Here is a 14,402-nt window from a genome sequence, read left to right on the forward strand (position 1 = left end):
GCTGAACGTGTGCTGAACTCGGAGGTGCCGTGCGTTCGGTACTTGATCGGTCGGATCGTGAAGACGTACGACTACATCAACCGCGTTGTGTTAACGCTTCCGCTTTCGGTCTACGAGGGTACGTGGACAACACTCTCCCCTCTCGTTGCTATGCATCACCATGATCTTGCGTGTGAGTAGGAATTTTTTTAAAATTACTACGTTCCCCAACAGTGGCATCCGAGCCTGGTTTTATGCGTTGATGTTATATGCACGAGTAGAACACAAATGAGTTGTGGGCGATATAAGTCATACTGCTTACCAGCATGTCATACTTTGGTTCGGCGGTATTGTTGGATGAAGCGGCCCGGACCGACATTACGCGTACGCTTACGCGAGACTGGTTCTACCGACATGCTTTGCACATAGGTGGCTGGCGGGTGTCAGTTTCTCCAACTTTAGTTGAACTTAGTGTGGCTACGCCCGGTCCTTGCGAAGGTTAAAACATCACCAACTTGACAAACTATCGTTGTGGTTTTGATGCGTAGGTAAGAACGGTTCTTGCTAAGCCCGTAGCAGCCACGTAAAACTTGCAACAACAAAGTAGAGGACGTCTAACTTGTTTTTGCAGGGCATGTTGTGATGTGATATGGTCAAAGCATGATGCTAAATTTATTGTATGAGATGATCATGTTTTGTAACCGAGTTATCGGCAACTGGCAGGAGCCATATGGTTGTCGCTTTATTGTATGCAATGCAATCGCCCTGTAATGCTTTACTTTATCACTAAGCGGCAGCAATAGTCGTAGAAGCATAAGATTGGCGAGACGACAACGATGCTACGATGGAGATCAAGGTGTCACACTGGTGACGATGGTGATCATGACGGTGCTTCGGAGATGGAGATCACAAGCACAAGATGATGATGGCCATATCATATCACTTATATTGATTGCATGTGATGTTTATCTTTTATGCATCTTATCTTGCTTTGATTGACGGTAGCATTATAATATGATCCCTCACTAAATTATCAAGGTATAAGTGTTCTCCCTGAGTATGCACCGTTGCGAAAGTTCTTCGTGCTGAGACACCACGTGATGATCGGGTGTGATAGGCTCTACGTTCAAATACAACGGGTGCAAAACAGTTGCACAGGTGGAATACTCAGGTTAAGCTTGACGAGCCTAGCATATAACAGATATGGCCTCGGAACATGGAGACCGAAAGGTCGAGCATGAATCATATAGTAGATATGATCAACATAGTGATGTTCACCGTTGAAACTACTCCATCTCACGTGATGATCGGACATGGTTTAGTTGATATGGATCACGTGATCACTTAGAGGATTAGAGGGATGTCTATCTAAGTGGGAGTTCTTAAGTAATATGATTAATTGAACTTAAATTTATCATGAACTTAGTCCTGATAGTATTTTGCAAATTATGTTGTAGATCAATAGCTCGCGTTGTTGCTTCCCTGTGTTTATTTTTGATATGTTCCTAGAGAAAAATTATGTTGAAAGATGTTAGTAGAAAAGATGCACATTGGATCCGTGATCTGAGGATTATCCTCATAGCTGCACAGAAGAATTATGTCCTTGATGCACCGCTAGGTGACAGACCTATTGCAGGAGCAGATGCAGACGTTATGAATGTTTGGCTAGCTCAATATGATGACTACTTGATAGTTTAGTGCACCATGCTTAACGGCTTAGAATCGGGACTTCAAAGACGTTTTGAACGTCATGGACCATATGAGATGTTCCAGGAGTTGAAGTTAATATTTCAAGCAAATACCCGAGTTGAGAGATATGAAGTCTCCAACAAGTTCTATAGCTACAAGATGGAGGAGAATTGCTCAGCTAGTGAGCATGTGCTCAGATTGTCTGAGTTCTACAATCGCTTGAATCAAGTGGGAGTTAATCTTCCAGATAAAATAGTGATTGACAGAATTCTCTAGTCACCATCACCAAGTTAGTAGAACTTCGTGATGAACTATAGTATGCAAGGGATGACGAAAGTAATTCCCGAGCTCTTCGTGATGCTGAAATCGACGAAGGTAGAAATCAAGAAAAACATCAAGTGTTGATGGTTGACGAGACCACTAGTTTCAAGAAAAGGGAAAAGGGAAGAAGGGGAACTTCAAGAAGAACGGCAAGCAAGTTGCTGCTCAAGTGAAGAAGCCCAAGTCTGGTCCTAAGCCTGAGACTAAGTGCTTCTACTGCAAAGGGACTGGTCACTGGAAGCAGAACTACCCCAAGTATTTGGCGGATAAGAAGGATGGCAAAGTGAACAAAGGTATATTTGATATGCAGATTATTGATGTGTATTTTACTAGTGTTCGTAGCAACCCCTCGGTATTTGATACTGGTTCAGTTACTAAGAGTAGTAACTCGAAACGGGAGTTGCAGAATAAACAGAGACTAGTAAAAGGCGAGGTGACGATGCGTGTTGGAAGCAGTTCCAAGATTGATATGATCATCATCGCACACTCCCTATACTGTCGGGATTAGTGTTGAAACTAAATAAGTATTATTTGGTGTTTGCGTTGAGCATGAGTATGATTTGATCATGTTTGTTGCAATACGGTTATTCATTTAAATTAGAGAATAATTGTTGTTTTGTTTACATGAATAAAACCTTCTATGGTCATACACCCAATGAAAATGGTTTGTTGGATCTCGATCGTAGTGATACACATATTCATAATATTGAAGCCAAAAGATGCAAAGTTAATAATGATAGTGCAACTTATTTGTGGCACTGCCGTTTAGGTCATATTGGTGTAAAGCGCGTGAAGAAACTCCATGCTGATGGGATTTTGGAATCACTTGATTATGAATCACTTGATGCTTGCGAACCATGCCTCTTGGGCAAGATGACTAAAACGCCGTTCTCCGAAACTATGGAGAGAGGAACAGATTTGTTGGAAATCATACATACAGATGTATGTGGTCCGATGAATTTTGAGGCTCGTGGCGGATATCGATATTTTCTCACCTTCACAGATGATTTAAGCAGATATGGGTATATCTACTTAATGAAACACAAGTCTGAAACATTTGAAAAGTTCATATAATTTCAGAGTGAAGTGAAAAATCATCATAACAAGAAAATAAAGTTTCTACGATCTGATCGTGGAGAAGAGTATTTGAGTTACGAGTTTGGTCTTCAGTTAAAACAATGTGAAATAGTTTCACTGCTCACGCCACCTGGAACACCACAGTTTAATGGTGTGTCCGAACATCGTAACCGTACTTTATTAGATATGGTGCAATCTATGATGTCTCTTACCGATTTACCACTATTGTTTTGGGGTTATGCATTAGAGACAACTGCATCCACATTAAAAAGGGCACCGTCTAAGTCCGTTGAGACGACACAATATGAACTATGGTTTGGCAAGAAACCAAAGTTGTCATTTCTTAAAGTTTGGGGTTGTGATGCTTATGTGAAAAAGCTTCAACCTGATAAGCCCGAACCCAAATCGGAGAAATGTGTCTTCATAGGATACCCAAAGGAGACTGTTGGGTACACCTTCTATCGCAGATCCGAAGGCAAGATATTCGTTGCTAAGAATGGATCCTTTCTAGAGAAGGAGTTTCTCTCGAAAGAAGTGAGTGGGAGGAAAGTAGAACTTGATGAGGTAACTATACCTGCTCCCTTATTGGAAAGTAGTTCATCACAGAAATCTGTTCCTGTGACTACTACACCAATTAGTGAGGAATCTAATGATGATGATCATGTAACTTCGGATCAAGTTACTACAGAACCTCGTAGGTCAACCAGAGTGAGATCCGCACCAGAGTGGTACGGTAATCCTGTTCTGGACGTCATGTTACTTGACCATGACGAACCTACGAACTATGAGGAAGCGATGGTGAGCCCAGATTCCGCAAAATGGCTTGAGGCCATGAAATCTGAGATGGGATCCATGTATGAGAACAAAGTGTGGACTTTGGTTGACTTGCCCGATGATTGGCAAGCCATAGAAAATAAATGGATCTTCAAGAGGAAGACGGACGCTAATAGTAGTGTTACTATCTACAAAGCTAGACTTGTCGAAAAAGGTTTTTGACAAAGTTCAAAGTGTTGACTACGGTGAGATTTTCTCACTCGCAGCGATGCTTAAGTCTGTCCGAATCATGTTAGCAATTGCCGCATTTTATGAAATCTGGCAAATGGATAAACAAAACTGCATTCCTTAATGGATTTATTAAAGAAGAGTTGTATTTGATCCAACCAGAAGGTTTTGTCAATCCTAAAGGTGCTAAAAAAAATGCAAGCTCTAGCGATCCATCTATGGACTGGTGCAAGCATATCGGAGTTGGAATATACGCTTTGATAAGTTGATCAAAGGATATAGTTTTATACAGACTTGCGGTGAAGCCTGTATTTACAAGAAAGTGAGTGGGAGCACTACAACATTTCTGATAAGTATATGTGAATGACATATTGTTGATCGAAAATAATGTAGAATTATTCTGCAAAGCATAAAGGAGTGTTTGAAAGAAGTTTTTTAAAGAAAGACCTCGGTGAAGCTGCTTACATATTGAGCATCAAGATCTATAGAGATAGATCAAGACGCTTGATAAGTTTTTCAATGAGTACATACTTTGACAAGATTTTGAAGTAGTTCAAAATGGAACAGTCAAAGAAAGAGTTCTTGCCTGTGTTACAAGGTGTGAAATTGAGTAAGACTCAAAGCTCGACCATGGCAGAAGATAGAAAAGAGAATGAAAGTCATTTCCTATGCCTCAGTCATAGGTTCTATAAAGTATGCTATGCTGTGTACCAGACCTATTGTGTACCTCACCATGATTTTGGCAAGAGGGTACAATAGTGATCTAGGAGTAGATCACTGGACAGCGGTCAAAATTATCCTTAGTGAAATAAGGAAACATTTCTCGGTTATGGAGGTGACAAAAGGTTCGTCGTAAAGAGTTACGTCGATGCAAGTTTTGACACAGATCTGGATGACTCTAAGTCTCGATCTAGATACATATTGAAAGTGGGAGCAGTTAGCTAGAGTAGCTCCGTGCAGAACATTGTAGACATAGAAATTTGCAAAACGGATCTGAATGTGACAGACCCGTTGACTAAAATTATCTCACAAGCAAAACATGATCACACCTTAGTACTCTTTGGGTGTTAATCACATAGCGATGTGAACTAGATTATTGACTCTAGTAAACCCTTTGGGTGTTGGTCACATGACGATGTGAACTATGGGTGTTAATCACATGGTGATGTGAACTATTGATGTTAAATCACATGGCGATGTGAACTAGATTATTGACTCTAGTGCAAGTGGGAGACTGAAGGAAATATGCCCTAGAGGCAATAATAAATTTATTATTTATTTCCTTATTTTATGATAAATGTTTATTATTCATGCTAGAATTGTATTAACCGGAAACTTGATACATGTGTGAATACATAGACAAACATAGTGTCACTAGTATGCCTCTACTTGACTAGCTCGTTAATCGAAGATGGTTGAGTTTCCTAGCCATAGAGATGAGTTGTCATTTGATTAACGGGATCACATCATTAGGAGAATGATATGATTGACTTGACCCATTCCCTTAGCTTAGCACTTGATCGTTTAGTATGTTGCTATTGCTTTCTTCATGACTTATACATGTTCCTATGACTATGAGATTATGCAACTCCCGTTTACCGGAGGAACACTTTGTGTGCTACCAAACGTCACAACGTAACTGGGTGATTATAAAGGTGCTCTACAGGTGTCTCCAACGGTACTTGTTGGGTTGGCGTATTTCGAGATTAGGATTTGTCACTCCGATTGTCGGAGAGGTATCTCTGGGCCCACTCGGTAATGCACATCACTATAAGCCTTGCAAGCATTGCAACTAATGAGCTAGTTGCGGGATGATGTATTACGGAACGAGTAAAGAGACTTGCCGGTAACGAGATTGAACTAGGTATTGAGATACCGACGATCGAATCTCGGGCAAGTAACATACCGATGACAAAGGGAACAACGTATGTTGTTATGCGGTCTGACCGATAAAGATCTTCGTAGAACATGTGGGAGCCAATATGAGCATCCAGGTTCCGCTATTGGTTATTGACCGGAGATGTGTCTCGGTCATGTCTACATAGTTTTCGAACCCGTAGGGTCCGCACGCTTAAAGTTCGATGACGGTTATATTCTGAGTTTATGTGTTTTGTTGTACCGAAGGCAGTTCGAAGTCCCGGATGAGATCGGGGACATGACTAGGAGTCTCGAAATGGCCGAGACGTAAAGATCGATATATTGGACGACTATATTCGGAGTTCGGAAAGGTTCCGAGTGATTCGGGTATTTATCGGAGTACCGGAGAGTTACGGGAATTCGCCGGGGAGAAGTATTGGGCCTTATTGGGCCATACGGGAATAGAGGAGAGATGCCAAAAGGAAGGAGGCGCGCACCCCCCCTCTGGTCCGAATTGGACAAGGGGTGCAGCCCCCTTTTCCTTCTCCCTCTCCCCCTCTTTCCTTCTCTCCTACTCCAACAAGGAAAGGAGTAGTCCTACTCCCACCGGGAGTAGGACTCCCCCCTTGGCGCGCCCTCCTCCTTGGCCGGCCGCCTCCCCCTTGCTCCTTTATATACGGGGGCAGGGGGGCACCCCATAGACACAACAATCGATCATTGATCTCTTAGCCGTGTGCGGTGCCCCCTCCACCATATTACACCTCGATAATATCGTAGCGGTGCTTAGGCGAAGCCCTGCGTCGATAGAACATCATCATCGTCACCACGCCTTCGTGCTGACGAAGCTCTCCCTCAACACTCGGCTGGATCGGAGTTCGAGGGACGTCATCGAGCTGAACGTGTGCTGAACTCGGAGTGCCGTGCGTTCGGTACTTGATCGGCCGGATCGTGAAGACGTACGACTGCATCAACCGTGTTGTGTTAACGCTTCCGCTTTTGGTCTAGGAGGGTACGTGGACAACACTCTCCCCTCTCGTTGCTATGCATCACCATGATCTTGCGTGTGCGTAGGATTTTTTTTGAAATTACTACGTTCCCCAACAGCTGGTTCCCGGTGCACTGTGTGCGCTCTAATATTTAGTCCCACCTCGCCTGCGGAAGGCGCACCCGACCTGTTTATAAGCGTTGGCGAGGCATCTCTTTCGAACTCCTCTGGTTACTTGTTTGGGCGCTTATACGCGGCCCTCGCTGCTCTATTGTCTCTGACCTGTGGGCCCATGTGTGCTCGGCCCCATGCATCGTGGCTCAGAACGACTCGCCTGCTGTGGGCGTAGGACTACTATTAGACTGGCTGGGGCCGGCTGCACCTGGGTGGTCAATTTTTTTCTTTTTATTTTCTGTCATGTATTTTTTTTAATGTAGGGGCATGCACTGCTTAGCAAAACATCCATGCACTGCATTGATCAGGGTTCTGTACTGCATGTGCATGCATTCGTACTACATTGACAGTTCTCATTTTTGTTTTCATGTTTTTTGCTCTTATGTAATCTTTTTTTCAAATGTAGGGGAGTGCACTGCTTAGTAAATCATACGTGTACTGGGTGGTCAACTTTTTTTCTTTGTATTTTCTGTCATGTATGTTTTTTCAATGTAGTGGCGTGCACTGGTTAGCAAAACATCCGTGCACTGCATTGATCAGGGTTCTGTACTGCATGTGCACGCATTCCGTACTACATGTACAGTTCTCATTTTTGCTTTCGTGTTTTTTGCTCTTATGTAATCTTTTTTCCAAATGTAGGGGAGTGCACTGCTTAGTGAATCATACTTGTACTGCATTGATTATGTTTCTGTACTGCACATTCATATATTTCTGCACTACATATACAGGTCGCATTTTTCTTTTTGTGTTTTTGCTCTTATGTATTCTTTTCTTCAAATTTAGGGGCGTGCACTGCTTTGTTGGGTATGTGTAAACTTCATTCGACATAGGCTGTACTGTATTCGTACACAATTTGCACTACATGCGTCCTATATGGACACTGCATCTTATTTTCGTTTTGTGCACTCCTCGAATCTAATGATACATAAGCAAACAACAGAAAACAAATTATCACATGCATTCTGTATGACAAGTTCATCATCAACAAACTAAGTTCAACATAAAGCAATCTAACATAATCAAAGTTCATCATTACAAGCGATTCTGCATTGCAAGCAAACTAAGTTCAGCAAAAGCAAATGATCACATGCAAACTAACGATACATAAGCAAACAACATAAATAAAATTTGGTGATAATTCTAAAACAACGCTGGCATTGTTGGCTCTTTGGCCGGCACCATCTTCTTCTTCAGCAGTTAGCGTCTCCCTATCCCCAGCTGCTCCTAGCGCGCTTCTTGGGGGGCTCCTCCTTCTCCAGCTTTGCACAGCGAAGCCCGTCCTAGGTGAGGGTGATGCGGTTCCATATCTCGTACGCTGCGTAGGCGTCCTTTGCCGCGTACTCGATGTGCCTCATGGACAGAGGCAGGGTGGCCCAGCGCTTGTGTTCGTTGTCGGTGGTCTTCTTCTTCATGTTGTTGTAGTAGTCGTCGATGAGCATGCCGGAGACGTCTCCAAGGGAGCCCAACTCCTTGGTTGCCTCGGGCACCCTCCACTCCTTCTGGGTGTCGACGAAGTTGGCGACCTCCAGATTGACGCACTCTATCCTGGTTTTGTCGCCGTCGATGGAGAAGCCTGCAAAGTTGTACGTGGGGTCGGCGAGAAAGTTGTCGAAGACGGTGCACCTTTCAGCGGCGCTCAGTTGGAAGAGCAGCACCGGGTGTTTCTTGCCGATGGAGAGTTGGCAGAGGGCAGGTTTCTGCGTCGCTTCAGGCTCGTTGTTGTACTCGAGATCAATGCCGACAATCTTGTGGCGCTGGAGGCTGAGGTGGCACTCGTACTGCGCGAGGGTGATCGCCATTTGCTTCTTGTCGTTGGTGTGGATGACGTGCAACTTGGTGTTGCCGTGGGCCTCCACGCCCTTGTACTCGTCGGCGAACGCCATCGCCGGTAGTAGGGCTTGGTGTTTTGTGTGGAGATGGATGTGATGGAGCGATTTGGTGGCACCGCAATGGATACTTGTGTTGTTGTGGATGAGAAGGCCTTTGGCAGGGGTCTGAATTTAAGGGGAGGGCGCGGGGTGGGATGGCCGCATCGGATGAACTGCACGATCTCGCTGACGATGCGGTTGTGCAGATCGTCGGTTGGTGTTGCGTCTGTGATTGTGTGCTTGTGGCGATGGAACCGCTCCGATTGGGTGGTTGTATTCGAACGTGGTTTTTTTAACGTGGTTTTATTTTATTTTTGATCAGTAAATTTTTTTTAACCACCAATTTCTGTGCGAACGGGCATTTGTCACATTTATATGTATCCTGCGTGATATTGAAACTACATTGGTTATAGTTATGCACTGCATCGTCTACAATACAGAACTGCATTTTGTCTACATGTGTGTACTTCACCGTTTTTTGCATGTCCTTGCTGCAGCCCCTGAAAAAAGTACAATGTATTCCGCAATTTTACGAGTTTTTCGCTGTGTACTATACCACGTGTTTATTCATGTAGCTAATCCGGAACTGGATTGCTATACCGTACTGCTTCATGTAACGAAATGCACTGCATTTTTCTAGTGCTGCGTACTGCATCTTTTTTTTGCCTATACTTACTGCAGTCCCTGGTACGGGTGGGGTGGCACTTATTTGAAGGTAGACCTTTTCTTTTCGGATGCGTTTTCTTAACACGCGTGTTGTTTTTGATTTTAACTTTTTTTAAGAACTGCATGTATTTTATTTTGTTTTACGCTTGAACTTCATTGTTCTTCACAGAGAACTGCATCGTTTGCGTTTTGATGTAGTCTGTCTTATTTTAGCCGGGCGTTTTTGGGCCGGCCCGTTTTATGTTACCCTTTGCCACACGCGGGCCTCGTACGTGTCCCTTCCAGGCGATCCTACCGCTCCGCTGACAGGGAGAGAGACCGAGAACAATCCCTCTCCTATCTTGCAGTTTCTCCCGAGGCATCTCTCCCTCGAGCAAAACCGCCATCGCCCGCAGCAACCGCCGTCGCCCGAGGAACCGCCGTCGTTAAGAGGTCCTTATTCCTGCATTCCGCGTCGCCGTCCGCTCCGCGAGACCTTGCCGCTGCGCTCCCGCAGCCCTTTCCTGTCCATTCCCGTCGCCGCACCCCCCCGCCGCCGCCACCGCCGTTGCCGCACCTTTTTTGTGGTACGTTCCGCTTGGCCTCGGTCTTGATCGTCCCCTCGTCTTGGTTTGTTATTCTCGTAGTTGCTGTTGCTATTTTTGCTTGTGTAATTTTTCCGTAGGCAGTCGATTTTATCTCGATTTTGAAGTCGATACTCGTGTGTAGCAATGTGGATCTAGGGTTTTGTGAGATTTTCGCTGATTTTGTTGCTTATATCTGTCACTTCGTCCTTGTGCTGCAGGCAAACGCCATGTCTTCGCCGAGCAGAGTGGGAGGAGGAGTTCAGGGTATGTGGAGTGCTTATTTAGGCTTTGTTTATTTTGTTTAATGTTTATCTAGTTTCATAAATCATCCTGCATATTGGGTTATGCTCTGTTAGTTGTCAGCATTCGTTTGCATTATTTTGTCATTTGATGTTTTGTAATTTCTGTTTTTGGTTCTTTTTGAATCTAGTAGGTGATTGCAGTGCTCATAGTGATACACCAATTGGCTCTCGTTGTCCTGGTGGTAAGGATCATGGTGGCGAGGGAGGACATCAAGTGAATTCGCCGATTGAATCTTCTCCCATAAGTGTGGCCCCTCCTTCTAGTATGTGATTGATTTATTTATTTTGTGTATGCTGGTTACTTGATGTTGTACAAATTGGCGTTGCCTTGCTGTATCTTGTCCGACATTTTGTTGGGAACAAACGTGAAGTTAGTGTATGCAGCACTACATTTATTTTGTATATGTGAACTCCACTATATGTATGTGTGAACTGCATTGTTGTTTTATTCAAGTTTTTTGTTCAATGCATTAATTTTATTTTTAGCTTATGGTTGGAGCACTGCATTCATATGTCTAAGTGTACTGCATTTGTTCTTTTTGTGCACTTTTTAACGACCATAGTCAAACTTCAGTTTGACGCAGTGTCTGTTTTCCATGCTGGGGCGCCTGGGTTTGAGGAGGTTACTCAATTGATTGACCATTATTTTGCAGAGGGTAATGTTGGTGTGAGCTTTGACCAGAGACGTCCCGTCTTGTCTGAAACACAATCGCAGTCTGTTGATGGTAGAGAGGAAGTTACACAGGATTGGATGGTCTCGGAACAGCTTCGTGAATATGAGTTGAAGCAAAGCAAGAAGAAGTTGAGGTTTGAAAGTGACTCAAAAGAGTTTGCGGAGAAGGAGAAGCAGATGAGAGCTGCAGATGGTGCCAAGGGTGCCAAATTTGCCATGGTGAAGCAGCCTGCTTTGCAGAAGAAGAGCCTGAGTACTGTTGCTGAGGAAGGTGGTACACCTCGGCGGAGTCCACGTGTTGCTGGCATGAACAAGAATCTTTGCAAGAAAACTGCTGAAGCTGGTGGAAAGGGTGATCCTCAGCGCAAGCGACTACATGTCACTGAAGGTCCCAACTCTGATGATGACGACTTTGTGCTTGCTGATTTTGTGAGGGATGTTCATAGTGGTAGACACAAAGACTGTGGTTCGTCTAAGAGTCTACCCAAGCGTGCCTGTGATGATGTCGATGAAGATGTTGGTGGTGACTCTGGCGAGGAGGTGGATGTTGTTCCAAAGGTTTGTTGAAGTGGACTGCATTTGTTTCCTTCATTGTTATTCTATCTATGTTTTCTCAGTCTCTTTTTTTATGGCTAGTCTTCTAATGTGGATTGCATTTCCCTTTACACAGAGGAAGAAGTCTAGTAAGAGCAATGCAGCTGAAGATGATGCTGAGGGAGATGATTCTCGATTTAACAAGACCGTACGTTTGTCGCTTCCGACTGTTTGCAAGGCTGCTGCTTTGTTGAAAGAGGCACACTGTAGTCGTGTTCGGGATGCTGGATTTGATGTTGTCTTTGAACTGACAGTAAAGAAAAATGTGTCGCGCATTCTTATGTGCTATCTGATGGGAGTGATTGACCCTGCCACCATGATAATGGACTTTGGGAATGGCAGGGTTCTTCGAATCAATCGTGATGTAGTTCATCACATTTTTGATTTACCTATGGGACGCCACACTGCACCCATGCCTGCTGCCAGCGGCCATGATGACTCGTTGACTGCCCTCAAGGATGAGCTTGGATTTGACCGTTCAAAAAGTATAGGTGTCAAGGACTTGCTTGAAAATTTGAAGGTGTTGGTGGAGGAAGATGATCATGTGACTGTTGACCTTGCTGTGAAGGTGTTCTTCCTGATACTTTACCAGAATTTGCTGTGCCCCGGGCCTGCAGTTCGTTTGGGTAGAGTTGCTGCAATGATAGAGAACATGGATTATGCGGCTATGGCTCAGATGGACTTTTGCCAGCTTGTTGTCGATGAGTTGCAGGCAGCTGTGGTGAGGTGGCAAACAAAAGGCAGCAAGCAGAATTGTGCAGAGGGTTGTGCCATTGTCCCCTGATTATGTATCTTGACTGCTTGAAGCTTCACAAATTTTCAGTCATGCACACGTTGACGCCACGTGCGTCATACCTGACGACCAAGGACCTGATGAAGTTATACAATGAGGATGTGCTTGTGAAGGGAAAGATTTACTTGGAAACTTACAAATTTGGGAAGCTGCCGGTTAGTGCATCTGATTTTTTAATATCAGATTTTTTATAGAAAAGGTGCAGCCATTATAAATCTGAACTTTTCTAGTACTCACATGTGTACTTCTCTTTGCCTCTTGTCTTTTTTTGCAGTGGAAGGCGTCAGGTGATATTGTGTACAACCGTCCTGTTGCAGTTGTATGCGGCAGCTCTGATGCGGGGCCTAGCACTCATGCTAGGTTTTATGAGCCTATCTGTAGCCAGCTTCCTGCGTGTGATGATGAGGTGTTGCGTACTCATGGTTTCATGGCTCGACAGATGTTTGATAATAGAAGCTCTTCTAAACAGACATTTGTTGGCGGCAAAAAACACGAGGAGATTGATGAGCTTCTTCTGAAGGTTTTGAAGTTGACTAAAGATTTGCCAACCTCTGGTGACAGGTTGAGGACAGTTGCTAGTTTTTTCCCTGTTGGCCATGGCCCACGAGATGAAGATATTGTTGCTGCTCAGAATTTTGATTGTGGCGTGATTGAAAGCCTGAAGATTGCAGTGACGAATGTTCGGTCTTCGTATGCTCAATTGAGACATTCACAAGAGGAAAAATGCGGCCGGTATGAGAAGGATGCTGGGCATATTTTGGATGAAATGAACCGTCAGGACGCTGGCGTTGGCGCTGATAATGTATGTTCTAGGTTTTTTGTGGCTTTGAACCTCTTTTGTGTATTATGTGGACTGCTCCTCACTATTTTTGTTTTTTGTGATAGGTTGGAGTGGAATCTTCTGGTGTCCATGGAACTAGGGACGATGGAATTGGTCAGGTACAAGTACTTCTGCCATGTTTGTCTGCCATGCGTCCCTCTTCTTAAACTTGCATTTGTTGCTTTCCATTTTATTGTATTTTTTTGTGTACTTCATGGTTGTAAAGTGTGTACTGCTTGTGCATAGTTGAAGTTTTTTTGGTCCTTACCATCTTATTTTCGTTTTTGGTTTGTGCTATGCCCGTAGACTGGTGTTGCTACTTGTGATGTGCACAAAGAATCCTACGATGGCTCTAGGAAGGATGAGGTCTTGGCTGATGCATCGTCCCCTCCGGATGTTGTAGCTGATAAGGTATAGTTGTATTACTTGTTCTGTTAGTGTGTTGTAATCTAATTTTTTGTTGTTGTTATAAACTTGATGTACGCTGTTATGTTCACTCATATGTATTTTCATTTACATACGTTAGCTGCAATAGGTTTACATGTGTGAGCTTCAGTCTTTGACAGAAGTGAACTGCGTGGTCCATAATGTTTTACATACGTAAGCTTCAGTATTTAACATAACTGAACTGCAGCGTTTGACAAAGTGAACTGCATTTCTGTTTTACGTATATGTGGGTTGCAGTTGTAGTTGTTTTGACACACGTGGGTTGCAGTTGTTTTGCATATGTGGACTACAGTTGTTCTGTGTATGTTGTCAGCAGTCTTTGACATAAGTGTCCTATGTGTTGTTGTGTTAACTATCCCCACGCTCATTTTGTGTTATTAATTGTGTGTTTTTTAAAATTTCCACAGCCTGGAGAAGAAAACGTGGAAGTTCACGTTGATCTGAATCAGGGCGGTTGTGTTGTTGATGGTGGTGGCAGTGTTGATGCTTCTGGATCGGTTGCCGTCGACTATGCGGACCCTTCTGTAGCTCAAGAATCCCATGATGTTGTTTCCCCTAGTCGGCATGAAGATTCTGATTTTGGCATTGA

At 43.9% G+C, this 14,402-nt stretch overlaps 1 protein-coding gene across 1 annotated transcript; it reads right to left on the bottom strand.

The window, feature by feature from the left end:
- Positions 1-8,364: 8,364 nt before the first annotated feature.
- On the bottom strand, positions 8,365-8,967 carry LOC141025793 (uncharacterized). The gene has a single exon (XM_073501717.1). It carries the CDS (start codon positions 8,965-8,967, stop codon positions 8,365-8,367), a length of 603 nt encoding a protein of 200 aa, XP_073357818.1.
- Positions 8,968-14,402: the final 5,435 nt, after the last annotated feature.

This window comes from Aegilops tauschii, chromosome 6, assembly GCF_002575655.3.
Source record: "Aegilops tauschii subsp. strangulata cultivar AL8/78 chromosome 6, Aet v6.0, whole genome shotgun sequence".
NCBI classification, from domain to species: domain Eukaryota; kingdom Viridiplantae; phylum Streptophyta; class Magnoliopsida; order Poales; family Poaceae; genus Aegilops; species Aegilops tauschii.

Bases quoted from the DNA above. Each gene is read 5' to 3' on its own strand.
- LOC141025793 (XM_073501717.1), bottom strand. From the start codon at position 8,967: ATGGCGTTCGCCGACGAGTACAAGGGCGTGGAGGCCCACGGCAACACC.